Below are 15,218 nucleotides of genomic sequence, written 5' to 3'. Positions count from 1 at the left end.
TGGTTAAATGAGACTGGAGTGCTCTATTAGACTATTTCCTGGTGCCACTAATGCAGCCAAACACTTCTTGGAAATCATTGAGTAGGTTTCAGTAAATAGTACTCTAAGTTTTCCCCAGCTCTTTGCCAACCAATACAAGCAAGATGTAAAAAAGAAATGTGGAAGACGAATAGTAAAATTATTTGAGATCCAGCAAAGAAAGCGAAAGAAACTTGAGACTAATGTCTCTGAGCCTTGGATTAAACCCAAGGAAAGAAGAGAAATCTGTTCTCCTAATTATAATAATCTAAAAAGTGCAGGTTGGAATTGCTTTCTTAAATTCAGCTACACAGAGAGCTCTGAAAATAACCCAATGTTTTCCACTATACCTCCAAAGCTGAATCTACTGTTCTCTTAATATCTGAGGAAGAAGAAAATTAACAAAGAAAACTGAAATTCCTTAATCAGCTGGTTAATAAAGGGCCAGGGTCTTCAGCCTGGGTTATATGCTCTGGGTTCCACCTGCACTTGGCAGTCCTTACCTGAATGTCGGTGTCCTTCACGGGCTCAAGAGGCTCAAAGGTGGTGGCTGCACTCAGACTCTCCAATCGCTGGGAGATGTGGGATATGTCAAGTCCCCGAGACCCAAGTAGAACTGACCTATGTGAGGATACACAATAGGGAGACATAAGTAAGGGGAAAAGTAGGATTAGGACATCTAATATGCTTCATCAAATACTGGAGAGTATTTTCCATTCAAAACTTCCTATATACTGTCCAGACACTTTTACATAGTTGTTTTATATCTTTCCGTAGAAATCACACAGAATAAGAGCCATAACACTGTAGTTTGTAGTAACAGATTCAAATTCTAAGCATGCCCGAATTTGAGAGCCTTGTCTAGAATAAAACAATACTACTACCATAGGCTAGACTGCTCCAAACATGTCATCGTAAAGAAACCCATGAGGTACATGCTATCATTCATCCCCATTTTATGGATGAGAGAACTAAGGTATAAACAGGTTAACCAGCTTGCCCAAAGTCACAGAGTCAGGAAGTGGCAGAGGCAGGTCTTCTAGTTCTGCAGCACAACTCTTTTTTTTTTTTTTTTTTTGAGACAGAGTCTCACTCTGTCGTCCAGACTGGAGTGCAGTGGCAGGATCTCGGCTCACTGCAACCTCCGCCTCCGAGGTTCATGTGATTCTCCTGCCTCAGCCTCCCGGGTTGTATAGCACAACTCTTAACCACTATCCTATACTTACAGCCTCCGTAGATGGATATAGTGAACTACAACATTGTAGAAGTTTCAGGAGTAACCTAGTATAAACGTCATTCATGAGCTAAGGAAACTAAAGGTTCAAGGTGATCAATGATTTGCCCAGGAGCAATCAAACCAGAATTCAAGGTCAGTTCTCCATGGCTTCCCTTCAAAAGCCAAACACCATCTTCAGCATATCTGCAGGTTCCCTCTCTGCTGCCCAGTCTAATAATATAGAAGGCTGTTATCTGACCAGTAAATGCTTTTGAAGAGAAATGGGAATAATAATAGTCAGCTTTATTTCTACTCACCTGGGGCAAGGTAACAATGTAAGGGTTGTTTTTTTAAAGAAAAGATTGCACTAATATCTAGAACACTCTCTGGAAAAAAGAAACTTATGGGAACTCAATTAATTTAACTTAATTTTATTTTGTTTACAGACAGGGTCTTGCTGTGTTGCCCAGGCTGGTCTCAAACTCCTGGCCAAGCAATCCTCCTGCCTCAGCCTCCAAAAGTGCTGGGATTACAGGCGTGAACCACCACATCCAGTCCATTAATTTGTAGACTGTTTCTGGACTATAAATTAGTACTGAAAACTTTCACTGATAACATTTGTGTTCACTTTGAGTAATTTAATAGTCAGTATACCAATAGGTGTAACACCTAAAAGTTTCAATCCTGAACTAACAGACTTATTGGAGAAGAGAAAGAATTTCACATATGTAGTTCTAATCCAATAAATACTACAGCAACAGATTACATTTACCCAGAGGTTCCTTCCTATAGATTTTTGTCTCTTCCAGGTCAACTATGATGTCATTCCCGGGGCTTTCCCCCCAGGTTGCCATATATTTCCTCTCTCCTCTAATAATCCTAAATAGTTAACTCTCTATAAGAGTGGGTCTCCCTTCTCAAAAGAAGACATTTATGCAGTCAACAAACATATGAAAAAAAGCTCAATATCACCGATCATTAGAGAAATGCAAATCAAAACCACAATGAGATACCATCTCACGCCAGTCAGAATGGCGATTACTTAAAAAGTCAGGAAACAATAGATGTTGGCAAGGCTGTGGAGAAACAGGAAAGCTTTTACACTGTTGGTGGGAGTGTAAATTAGTTCAACCATTGTGGAAGACAGTGTAGCAATTCCTCAGGGATCTAGAAACAGAAATACCATCTGACCCACCAATCCCACTACTGAGTATATACCCAAAGGATTATAAATCATTCTACTATAAAGACACAAGCACACATATGTTTACTGCAGCACTATTTACAATAGCAAAGATTTGGAACCAATCCAAATGTCCAACAATGATAGACTGGTAAAAGAAAATGTGGCACATATACACCATGGAATACTATGCAGCCATCAAAAAGACTGAGTTCATGTCCTTTGCAGGGACCTGGATGAAGCTGGAAGTCATCATTCTCAGCAAACTAACACAGGAACACATAACCAAACACTGCATGTTCTCACTCATAAGTGGGAGTTGAACAATGAGAACACAATGGACACAGGGAGGGGAACAACACACATTGGAGCCTGTCAGGGGGTGAGGGACAAGGAGAGGGAGAGCATTAGGGCAAATACCAAATTCATGTGGCGCTTAAAACCTAGATGACAGGTTGATAAGTGTGGCAAACCACCACAGCACATGTATATCTATGTAACAAACCTGGACATTCTGCACGTGCATCCAGGAACTTAAAGTAAAATTTTTAAAAATTAAAAAAAAAAAAAAAGAAAAAAAAGAGTGGGTCTCAACCCTGGTTGCACATTAGAATCACCTAGTTTCAGGAGTAACCTAGTCCAAACTTTCCTCCCAACGACTATGATCAGTTGTGATTAATATTGGACTCAAACTCTCGGGCTCAAGAGATCCTCCTGTCTTGGCCTCCCGAGTAGCAGGAACTAAGGATGCTTGCCACTGCACCCAGCTTTACAATTTATCATTTAAAGTATACAATTTGGTTATTTATTTTTGAGACAGAGTCTCGCTCTGTTGCCCAGGATAGTGCAGTGGTGCAATCTCAGCTCTCTGCAACCTCCAGTTCCCAGGTTCAAGCAATTCTTGTGCCTCAGCCTCTCCAGTACCTGGCACTACAGGTGCATGCCACCACACTCAGCTAATTTTTGTATTTTTACTAGAGACAGGGTTTCCCCATGTTGGCCAAGCTGGACTTGAACTCCTGGCTCAAGTGATCCACCCACCTTGGCCTCCCAAAGGGCTGGGATTACAGGTGTGAGCCACCATGCCTGGCCTACAATTCAGTGATTTTTATGTATTCATAAAATTGTACAACCATCACTACAATCAATTTTAGAATATTTTCATCACCCCAAAAAGCAACCCCTGACCAATAGGTGGTGATTCCCCATTCCCCCCCAAACCTCCCCCATCCCTTGGCAACTACTAATCTACTTTCTGTCTCTATAAATTTGCCTATTCCGGACATTGCTCATAAATGCAATCACAATACACAGTCTTTGTAACTGGCTTCTTTCATTTAACATAATGCTTTCAAGGTTCATTCATGTCGAAACATGTATTAGTACTTCATTCCTTTTTATTGCCAAATAGTATTCCATTGCATGGACATACCACATTTTATGTATCCGTTCATCAGTGGATGGGCATTTGGATTATTTCCACTTTTGGCTAGTATTTTTAAAAGATGCCATGAACATTCCTGCACAAGTTTTTGTGTGAGTATACATTTCCATTTCTCTTAGGTATATACCTAGGGGCAGAATTGCTGGGTCATATAACCCTATGCTTAATCTTTTGAGGAAATGCCAGACTGTTTTCCAAAGCAACTATACCATTTTACATTCCCACCAGCAATGTATAAAGATTCCAATTTTTCCCACATCCTCACCAACACTTGTTACTATCTTTTTTATTACAGCCATTGTAGTGGCCCACCCATTTAAAGCTATTATAGAAAAAAATTAAATACACAAAATTTTGGGAGCCTCCCAACAGCCATCAGAGAATGTAGAGAAATGTCTGGATATCTAGGCAGAAGTCGGCTACAGGGGCAGAGCCCTCATGGAGAATCTACTAAGCAATGTGGAGGGGAAATGTGGGGTTGCAGCCCCCACAAAAAGTCCCCACTGGAGCACTGCCTAGTGGAGTTGTGAGAAAAAAGTCACCATCCTCCAGAACTCAGAATGGTAGACCCACTGACGGCTTGCCCCATGTGCCTAGAAAAGCCATAGGCACTCAACACTAGCCCATGAAAGCAGCCAAGGGGGCTGTACCCTGTAGAGCCAAAGAAGCATAGATGCCCAAGGTCTTGGGAGCCTACCTATTGCATCAGTGTGCTTGGATGTGAGACATGGAGTCAAATAAAATTATTTTGGAGCTTTAAAATTGAATGACTGCCTTTCCGGGTTTTGGACTTGCATGGGGTCTGTAGCCCCTTTGTTTTGGCCAATTTCTCCCTGTTGGAATGGGAACATTTGCCCAATGCCTGTACCACCATTGTATCTTGGAGGTAACTAATTTGTTTTTGGTTTTACAGGCTCATAGGCAAAAAGACATGCCTTGTCCCAGATGAGACTCTGGACTTGGACTTTTGAGTTAATGCTAGAATGAGTTAAGACATTGGGGGTCTGTTTGGAAGCCATGACTGTGCTTTGAAATGTGACAAGGACATGAGATTTGGGAGGGGCTAGATGTGGAATGATATGGTTTGGCTCTGTGTTCCCACTCAAATCTCATGTCGAACTGTAATCCTCAATGTTGGAGGGGGCACCCAGTGGGAGATGACTGGACTATGGGAGCAGACTTCCCCTTTGCTGTTCTCATGACAGTGAGTTCCCATAAGATTTGGTTGTTAAAGAGTACGTAGCACTTCCCCCTTCACCCTCTATCCTGCTCCACCATGTGAAGATGTGCCTGTTTCCCCTTCACCTTCCGCCATGATTATAAGCTTCCTGAGACCTCCCCAGCCAGGCTTCCTGTACACCCTGTGAAAATGTGAATCAATTAAACCTCTTTTCTTCATTAAAAAAAAAAAAAAATTAAAATAGTAAACCTCCTTATACCCATCACCCAGCCCCAACAATTTGCATGTCATAGCCAACCCTGTTTCATCTACATCCCTACCTATTTTTCTCTATCAACAAATATGCTTATTTTGAAGCATATCCAAGATATTGCCTAATTTTTCCACAACTTTTAAATTTGTGTTTGTTTAAATGAAATCCAAATAAGGTCTCTACTTGTGGATGATTAATATTAATATGCCTCCTAAATCTCTTTTCATCAACAGGTTGCCCCTCCATCTCATTTTTTTTCTTATAATCTCTTTGTTGAAGACTCTGGATTATTTATCTCGTAAAGCGGTGTTACTCAAGCTTTAAATGTACATGTGATGACAAAGGTACAGAGCAGAAAAAAAAATTGCATATGAATCACCTGGAAACCTTGTTAAAAATGTAGATTCTGATTTAATAGGTCTGGGATGGGGCCTGAGAGTCTCCATTTATAAAAAGCTCATGGTTGATGCTGATGCTGTTGATCCACTGACTACACTCACAGTAGCAAGTCTATAGTTTCCCACAGAAAACGTTTTACTGACGGAATCCCCATGATATCATTTAACACGCTCCTTTGTCCTCTATATTTCCTGCAAATTCAAAGTTCCAAGGGTTTGATGAGATTGAGGTACCACTATTTTTATGGCTAGATTACTATATACTTTACATTAAGAGGTATTTAATATCTGCTTATGTCCACCTGAAATATTTGCAGTCTTGATGATGATTGCTTAGATCCATTTACTCCTCAGTGGTTGCAAAATGGTGGTATCCTAATTCCATCTTTATTAGCTAGAATACTTCCATTCCAAGAAACTCTAAAATCAACTATGTAATTACCCTGAATAATGAGTTGGTTCTTTAGTACTCTCCAAAGGCAATCAATGAGTTTTGTTTTAGTATATAAACTCATAAATTTTAAACATATTTGATATGTTTCAATCCAATGCAATTATCCTAATCGATGATCAAATCATCTCATCTTTGGCCAGTAGAAGCCTCTTCAACTTGGTTTCTGGGTCCTTTTGACATGACTGTCCTAGCATCACTTGTTGAAAAGACTGTTCTTTTCACACTGAATGGTTTAAGTACCCTTGTTGAAAATCAGCTGATCACAGACACAAGGGTTTATCTGGATTAATAATTCCATTCCATCAATCTACGTTGAAAATCAGCTGATCACAGACACAAGGGTTTATCTGGATTAATAATTCCATTCCATCAATCTACATGACTGTCATTAGGCCAGTACCATAGTCTTAATTACTGTGACTCTGTAGTAAATTTTGAAATTGCAAGTGTGATTCTTCCAACTTTCTTCTGCTTTTTAAAGATTGTTTTGGCTATTCTAGGTCTCTTGTATCTCCATATGGATTTCAGAATCAACTAGTCACTTTCTGCAAAAAATCCCAGCTGGGATTTTGATAGAGACTGTGTTGAATCTGTACACCAATTTAGGGAATATTAATATATTACTATTAAGTCTTCTGATCCATGAACATGGGATGTCTTTCACCTGTTTTCTTATACAAATGATAGAGTACTAAACACTTTTCTCTACCCTGCCTTTTTTACTTAATATGTCCTGGAATCACTCCATGTTACTGTATACTCTCATTCCTTTGTACTACTTTTTATTTTTCTATTTCATAGACATACTACATTATTCCACTAGTCACCTACTGATGGACATTTGTTTTCAATTTTTGCTATTACAAATAATGCTGTAATGAATATCCTTGTGCACAGGGTTTTCTTGGGTGTATTTTGCCAGTATATCTTTGGGACAAAACCCTAGAAGTGGAATTGCTGGGTAAATTTTGTTAGCTATGTCTAAATTTTGTCCCATGGTGCTGTACTTTATCAGACACATAAGAATGTATCCAGTGCCGAAATAATTTTAACGTATACCAGGATTTTGAGAACCTCAGAATTTAAAAATTAGCTACTAGAATTGTTAGAAAATAAAGGTCATTTAAGTGGTGGACATCTGTAGAAACTGTTCAGTGTGTGGCTTATGCAGTATATGGCTTATATGATGCATATGCAGGGAGAGAAAGGACTGATGAAGGAGACAGGGAATCTAGGGTAGGGATGGCTTTATAAAGAAAGCCTGTACTAGAAACTTTCAGTCTGTAAGGGTGGAAAAATCCTTAGAAGGTTCCCTGCCTTCTACCTGCTTCAATTTCCAAAAGCCAGGCAGTCCCCCATGAGCAGAAAGTCACGGAAGCTGGAGTCTCCTTCCAGTTCCAGGAGAGTAAAAGGACAAGGACTGTTCCCAGCATACATGGGAAGCACATAAAATGTCAGGAGGCCTGGGTTCAAGTCTCACCTGTCACTTACTGAAAATCTTAGATACATCACCTTTCCAAGCCTCAGTTTCTTCCTCTGTTAAATGTGGGGAAAAATGCCTATCCTACCTCTCAGGCACTGCACACCAGTCAGGACAGTGCCTATGACAATCCTTCAGAAACTGAAAAGTACCATACAAATATGAGGAATTCTTACTAAGTTGGATTTGAAATTCCAGCCTGGCCACTCACTATTGACTTTCCTCAAGTTTAAAACACACATAACACTTTCACAGGGTTATTTTTAAAAGAAATTACATAATGCGTATAAAGTGTGTGGCACGGTGCCTGACAAACAGTAAGAGCTTAAACAACAGCTTATAGTATTATCACAAGGAGAGTTATAATGTGCTGTAAAACTTTGGGGAAATAAATGTTTATATATGCTTTGCATGAACATGGAAAAGTATGTGAAAAAATAAGCAAATTAATAACATTGGTTATGTTGGATGACAAAGTTAGGGAGAAAGAGTGACTACTGGCTTTTCCTTTATACACCTCTAGGTTGTCTGATTTCAGAGTCTGAATGGAAAAATCTAGTGCAGCATATTTGATGAGAAAAGAGGGGTATGCAATTGATGATGGGTACCCTCTGACCTCCTGGGCTCAAACAATCCTCCTACCTCAGCCTCTCAAGTAGCTGGGACTACAGGTGCATGTCACCATGCTCAGCTAATTTTCTGTAGATGGGTTTTGCCATGTTGTCCAGGCTGGTCTTGAACTCCTGAGTTCAAGCGATTCACCTGCCTCAGCCTCCCAAAGTGCTGGGGTCACAGGCATGAGCCACGGCACCCAGCTCAATATTCTGTTTCAGTTGATCAATGTGCATATGAGTATTCATTCATTTTATTATCTATACCAGAGTCAGCAAACTTTTTCTGTAAACAGCATATAGTAAACATTTCAGCCTTTGCAGGGGACATGATCTCTGTCAAAACTACTCAACTCTCATACTGTAGCACAAAAGCAGCACAGACAATACAAATAAGCCTGGCTGTGTTCCAATAAAACTTTAAGGCTGGATGTAGCTCATGGGCTGCAAACCCAGATTTACATCTTTATATATGTTAGGCATACTCTTCTTTATGTGTGAAAAAATTGAACAATTTTAAAAGATCAAGCACACACATAAAAAAAGCTACCAAAGCTATTCTCTAAAACAAAATATTCAACACAGTGTATTTGGACAAATAAATAAATTTGGCACATAACATTTCAATCTTAAATCTATAATCTAAAATCTTAAAGACAGAATTTTCTTTCAAAACTTATTTCATGTAAGAAAATTTTTCCTACTCAGTTCTCTCTTCTGCCCTCATATTGTATGTACTAAAATATTCACACCACACTTTATGTCTCTGCCTATCAAGAAGATGGAAAAATACAGTCATCAGCCCTTTGGTTTCTTTTTAAGCACCTGCCCCACCCTATACCCATTCTTTCAACATTCCAACTTCCTCCTCCCTAAAATAATGAATTTGAGGTAGAAAGAGATGAAAAAGAATGGAAATTTACAAGAAAAAGAGCATGACCGATAATTGTTACCAAGAAAACATTTTCCCTTTTCGCTCTTAATAGGTTGTAAAGCTGATGCAATTAAATTATAACTATAGCAACTCAGCTGGCATCATGGGCCTTTCGCTTCAGCAGCATCTTTGCATACAGCACAAAGCCTGCATGCTCGACTGGGGGTAACCGTAGGCAGCCAGGAGAAGCAGGTAAGGAGCCTACAGGGAAGGCAAGTTAGCAGAAGTGTCTAAAGGCTGGTTGGGCTGTGAGAAAGCAGTGTAGGGAAGCAGTTGGCTGCACTTAGCTGCAAGGCTGCAGGGTGAAAAATCCCTGCCAGGGTTCCTCTGACTTGCCTTTACCAATGCCAACAGAACCAAAACCAACTAGTTATTTTAGAAAATAACATTTTGGGGAGGCCTACAGAAGAATTTCCACAACATCCTTACTGACTCGACAGAGCAGCCAAAACATTCAGCTCTCAAGAACAAGAATGTAGCCCACTCCTACATAATACTCCCGTGACATCTGTTAAATGCTTAGAGCAGACAATGTCCCACATTAACACTAGCACTTAGTTCTTTCTCAAGTTCAAGGAATGAAGACTGAGGAGATGACTGACAATTTCCCATATTTCCTGCACAGAATTTCAGTGTCTTTCCAGACCCATCAAAGGCACAAGTAGCAGCACCCTCTCCATCCTCCCATGCCCTTCCATCACGATCAGAGGAGTATGCGCTCTGGAGTCAGCCTCACTAGGTATGAATCCTTACTTTACCACTCGCCAGCTGTGTGATCTGGAAGTTACTTGCCTTCTCTGAGCCTTTGTTGCTCAACTGTAATGTGGAGATTGTAGCCTAATGATGGTTGTGAAAATTAAGCAAAATCTTAAGTCTAGCCAAGCTTGTAACACACAGTAAATAATCAGTAAATCACATCTCTTAAGGAAAGCAGCATAGTTTCTTTCTGCCCCACTCCCCACATTATAAGCTCCTTGAGAGCAAGAACCATGTCTAATTCATGGTTGTCGCCCCAGAGATAGTCCAGACCTGGCACAGCGTGGATCCTAAACACATGTTTGTGGAATCAACAGCCCAACTGATGCTGTGTGGCAGCAGTGGCTGCCAGCCCAGTCAGTCAGCACTTTTCCCCAGCTGCACTCTCTTGGGGCTCACCCACTCTCCTGTTCTACAATCAGCTGGGGGCACTGTATTTCCAAGGCCTTTCAGAAGCAGCCTCCCAGGTCAGTGAAAACAAGCAGACAGAATCACTCCTCACTTGGATGGTTTCACATCACTAACTGCTCATCAATTTCTTCCAAATGCTCTTAAAACCTGTCCTCATCACTGAGTGCTCTCTGGCTTTGAAGGTAACACTTATCTGTGGGGCCCATATGTATTAACATAACAGGAGCCATTTATGACCCAACGGTCATTGACCCCAAGCAGGAACTACTGTGACCAGATTCAGCATCACAGAACTCTTTTACCCCCTCCTACCTTGTGATCATCTCTCCCTGTGATATCAGCTCATCATCTCTCCCTGTGATATCAGACAGGCTAGAAAACCTGAGAAGCAGGGAAACAAACCAAGGCTGCTGTCCTTTTATAAAACCTTTCTGAGTTCCCAAGAATCTGGCTAGTGGCTGTCATTCACAGATTGGATCTGAATTCAAGGCAGGAAAGAAGAAACAGATCCTGCCCCTAAGCCACCCAGTACTAAAGGGGCCTCCCTACCAGTACTCACGCCTTGACATCTGCCGTCTCCTGGGACGTGCGTGTGAGGGTACGGGAACGCAGGCGCTCGCCCGCCTGCTGGATCTCCTGTAAGTTCCGCTCCACATGGGGAAGCTCTGAGATGCCCTCAGTCTCAGCAGCAAGTTGTTCAGCTTGCTGAAGGAGCTCACCAAACCCCTCAGTATCCATTGGAGATGCAGATCCTAGATGGGAGAAAAAATGAAAAGATCTAAATCAAGGGAAAGACAGGTTTCAAACACTGCCTGAATCTGTTACAAGCTTAACGAAACAGCAGAACTTTTTGTAAACAGACGAGGACACAGCTCATCAACAAGCAGGATTTGTTCCTGAACATAGCCCAAGAACAGGCCTGACAGAGAAAATGAGCCAGGCTGTGAAAAAACAGATCATTTCTGTGCATATTGACAGCCCCGAGATTGATTTCTGCCATTAGAACAAATGCATGGATATCAAGTCATGGACCAGAATTCCTGCCTCCTTCCACAGACTCAAAGCAGATAAGGAAATGGAAACCACTGTGGCAACCTCTAGGAGGCTTAAAGAACAGTCACCTTATACCTCTTATTCTTCACCCATCTTAGAAAAACACTACCACCCCAAAAGCACCAGGCAATTTATAAGACCTTATCTCAAATGATCCTCACAACCACTCTGTGAGGCTCCTGAGTAGAAAGAACAAATTCCAGTCCACAGAGGCTGAGTTACATGCCGAGAATACTCTCTACTGTGATTTGGTTGAACCAAGACCGGGAAAACAGGTAATCTTTGGACTAACCACCACTAACTCTCCCTCTCTCCCCTACTGTTATTCTAATACACCTGCTCCTTCACTAACATAGAATAAATTCTTTTTTTTTCTTTTTTTTTTTTTAATACTCATGTCCAGGTCTCCAATCATACATTCTTTATCTTACAAGGTTACTGAGAGCACAGATCTGTGCCTGCTTGTTATATACAACATTCAGGACATTCGATTTGTTACTGTACCTGCTACTTTGAGAAATGCCAATAGTACAGAATATATACTGCACTATTCTTATGTAAGATTCTTGACCAAGAGAATGGTTTTAACTCCTACCACTAATTAAATCAACAGAAGATAAAAAGTAGCACCATGGTAAGAAAATTGGCTGGGCATGGTGGCTCACGCCTATAATGCCAGCACTCTGGGAGGCCTAGGCGGGTAGATTGCCTAAGGTCAGGAGTTAGAGACCAGCCTAGCCAAGATGGCGAAACCCCCATCTCTACTAAAAATACAAAAATTAGCTGGGTGTAGTGGCACACACCTATAATCCCAGCTACTCGGGAAGCTGAGGCAGGAGAATCACTTGAACTGCGGGGGCGGGGGCGGGGGCGGGGGGATGGATGGTTGCAGTAAACCGAGATCACACCACTGCATTCCAGCCTGGGCAACAGAGTGAGACTGTCTTGGGAAAAAAAAAAAAAAATTACATTGCTAAACGGTTAATAAGAAAATTTTTTGTTAAAAAAATTACTTGTACAATAGCTCTTGTTACACTTTTTTCCTTTTTTTGGGAGACAGAGTCTCGCTTTGTCAGCCAGGCTGTAGTGCAGTAGCGTGATCTTGACTCATGGTAAGCTCCGCCTCCCAGATTCAAGCAATTCTCATGCCTCAGCCTCCCAAGTAGCTGGGATTACAGCGTGCACCACCACACCCAACCAGGGTGACACTACCAGCTTTTTTGTATTTTTAGTAGAGACAGGTTTTGTCATGTTGGCGAATAATTATATGTCAGCTATGAAGCACAGGTTAATTGTCAAAAGGACACTGTTACTGCCATAAATCCATTAAGAACTTTTAAGAATGAGCATTAAAGGACATTAACTTTAAAGGCAAGGGAACAAGGGTAAAACAAAAATAGCTCAGCTGGAGTAAACATAAAGCCACTTCGGTATTCTTTATGAAGTTCCAAGCTGACTTTAATCTTCAACAAAAATTAACATACACAATAACTCTTAACCTCAAGTTTCTAAACAAATATTGTAATTTTTTTTGACCCAATATAATCAGGCTGTAATTTGCAATCTTTTTTTGTGAGAAAATGGGGATGGGAGAATTAGGAAGGTATCCTCAGGGAGAGAGGAAGAAACACAAGAATTTTGAGGAGAGGGGCATTTTTAAACAACTACTCCGCCGTGACAGAGAAATGTGTTTTCTCAGGAATGTTCAAGGCCAATGACATTCTACTAATTACACAAAACCATGGTCATTCACCAGAAAGGGAAAAGAAAAGCAAAGCATTCCCTTCTCCGGATCCCCACCCCACCCCCGCCCCCCCGCCCATTATTTTTACTCTAAGATAAAAATAATTTTTCTAACAGAGTCAAGGAAAAGAAAATACTTTTTTCATTCATGAGGAAAACTTTGGAAATCCCTAAATAAAGAACCGAATGAAACAAAACTTTTCCATTATTAAAAAAGAAGACAGGCCAGGCGCGGTGGCTCAAGCCTGTAATCCCAGCACTTTGGGAGGCCGAGATGGGCGGATCACGAGGTCAGGAGATCGAGACCATCCTGGCTAACACGGTGAAACCCCGTCTCTACTAAGAAATACAAAAAATAGCCGGGCGAGGTGGCAGCGCCTGTAGTCCCAGCTACTCGGGAGGCTGAGGCAGGAGAATGGCGTAAACCCGGGAGGCGGAGCTTGCAGTGAGCTGAGATCCGGCCACTGCACTCCAGCCTGGGCGACAGCGCGAGACTCCATCTCAAAAAAAAAAAATAAAAATAAAAATAAAAAATAAAAAAATAAAAAAGAAGACAAAGAAAGATAAAGGAAGAAAGAAATACATCTAATATTTTATTCCTATGTCAGACAAAGGAAATGCTCAGCTTCTCAAATGACCAGCCTACCCCAAAGATTTTGAGCAATGAATTTGGTATAAGTAATTAATACAAAATCAGTTATTTACTTTAACATGGTCTAATAAAGATTTTTTTAAGTTAATTATATATAATGGTTTTGACAATGGTAAAATAAAGGTTGAATCTCTGAACAACATCCTAAATGTAATATTCCAAAACTGGGCTCTAACTTTTCATCCACAAAACCTGCCCCTTGGCCTTCTCAGTGTGTGAAGACTTCATTACTCAGTTGTTTGGACCAAAATCCATGATGGCCCATAACTCATATCCTACATCCAATCAACCAACAAAGCCCTTCAAATCTACCTTCAAAATACATCCAGAATCTGCCTGTCCTCGCCATCTCTACCTGGCCACCTCCCCACATCCAAGCTGCCTCCCTAGACTCTCTTAGCAGTCTCCCTCCCAAACCTCCCAGCTTCAGCCCTTGCCTCCCACAGTCTATTCTGTCTATAGCAACCCAGCAACCACTGATCCTTTTACAGTCAGTCAGATCACATGCCTCCTGCTTAAACCTCTTGTACAGAATGAAACCCTACAAAAGGGGCCCCACCTCCCCTCATCACTCAGACTCATCTCCAGCCCTATCTCCACTCCTTTCATGGGTGCCAGCCACTCTGGGGCCTCTTTGCTGGTCCCCAACGGATCAGGTACATTCCTGCCTTACAGCCTTTGCGCTCCGTGTTTCCTCTACTGGAATGTTCCTCCCCCAGAAACACTCAAGGTTGACTCCCTATCTGTTTCAGTTCACCTATCACCCTGCCTTTGAGGCCAACCTAGAAAGCTGTTTAAAAGTACAAGCCACCCCCAGCAATCCCCCATCTCCTTTACTGTCTGTCACCTCTGCAAGAACATAAGCTGCACAAGCACAGTGTTTTGTTCACTGACGTACCCCAAGCTTCTACAACAGTAGAAGTGCCTGACACATAGTAGGTACTCATATTTTGAATAAATAGGAGGGGTTTTTCTTCCGTTGGTGAGAGTCTGTCCTTCTCAAAGGCTTCCTGCACTCCCTTGCCAAACAGGCACCCACTAGCAAGCAGAGACCTGAACAAAAACATTCCCTTCCAGTTGGTATCAGACTACCAAATGATACTTAACATTTCTGAGGCAGCACAGCATAAGGCAGTGACAGTCTAAATGGCATGAATTCATATCACACTTGGTCCAGACTAGTGCTTTCCCTCTAAATATCAAGACCAAAAACCAGGTGAACAGAATTAGAAACCAAAAGAAACAGACACATATAGAAAGAATTTTGCTACAAAACTTCAGGGTAGAAGTAAAGAGAAAATAAGCTTGTTTTACGTCTGCACAGCAGAAAAGAGAGGTATGTATGAAATACTACATTTGGGAAAAACTGGATGTCCTGCATTATTATTCAACCAGTAGAAATTAATTATACAAAAGTTTTATTAAAGTTTCC

At 41.2% G+C, this 15,218-nt stretch overlaps 1 protein-coding gene across 1 annotated transcript in view; it reads right to left on the bottom strand.

Moving 5' to 3' along the window:
• NUP93 (nucleoporin 93) overlaps nucleotides 1-15,218 on the bottom strand; it is a 113,650-nt gene that overhangs the window by 86,203 nt on the left and 12,229 nt on the right. Inside the window, exons 2-3 of the mRNA XM_025369714.1 lie at nucleotides 10,898-11,090; nucleotides 522-639 (exon numbers count right to left, since the gene is read on the bottom strand). Coding sequence (XP_025225499.1) covers nucleotides 522-639; nucleotides 10,898-11,076 — 297 coding nt within the window. The 5' untranslated portion in view covers nucleotides 11,077-11,090. The remainder of the gene's footprint in view (nucleotides 1-521; nucleotides 640-10,897; nucleotides 11,091-15,218) is intronic.

This window comes from Theropithecus gelada, chromosome 20 (assembly GCF_003255815.1).
Source record: "Theropithecus gelada isolate Dixy chromosome 20, Tgel_1.0, whole genome shotgun sequence".
Lineage (NCBI taxonomy): Eukaryota > Metazoa > Chordata > Mammalia > Primates > Cercopithecidae > Theropithecus > Theropithecus gelada.
Note: the sequence above shows the minus strand (reverse complement) of the source record. Positions and strands in the feature narration are given on the sequence as shown.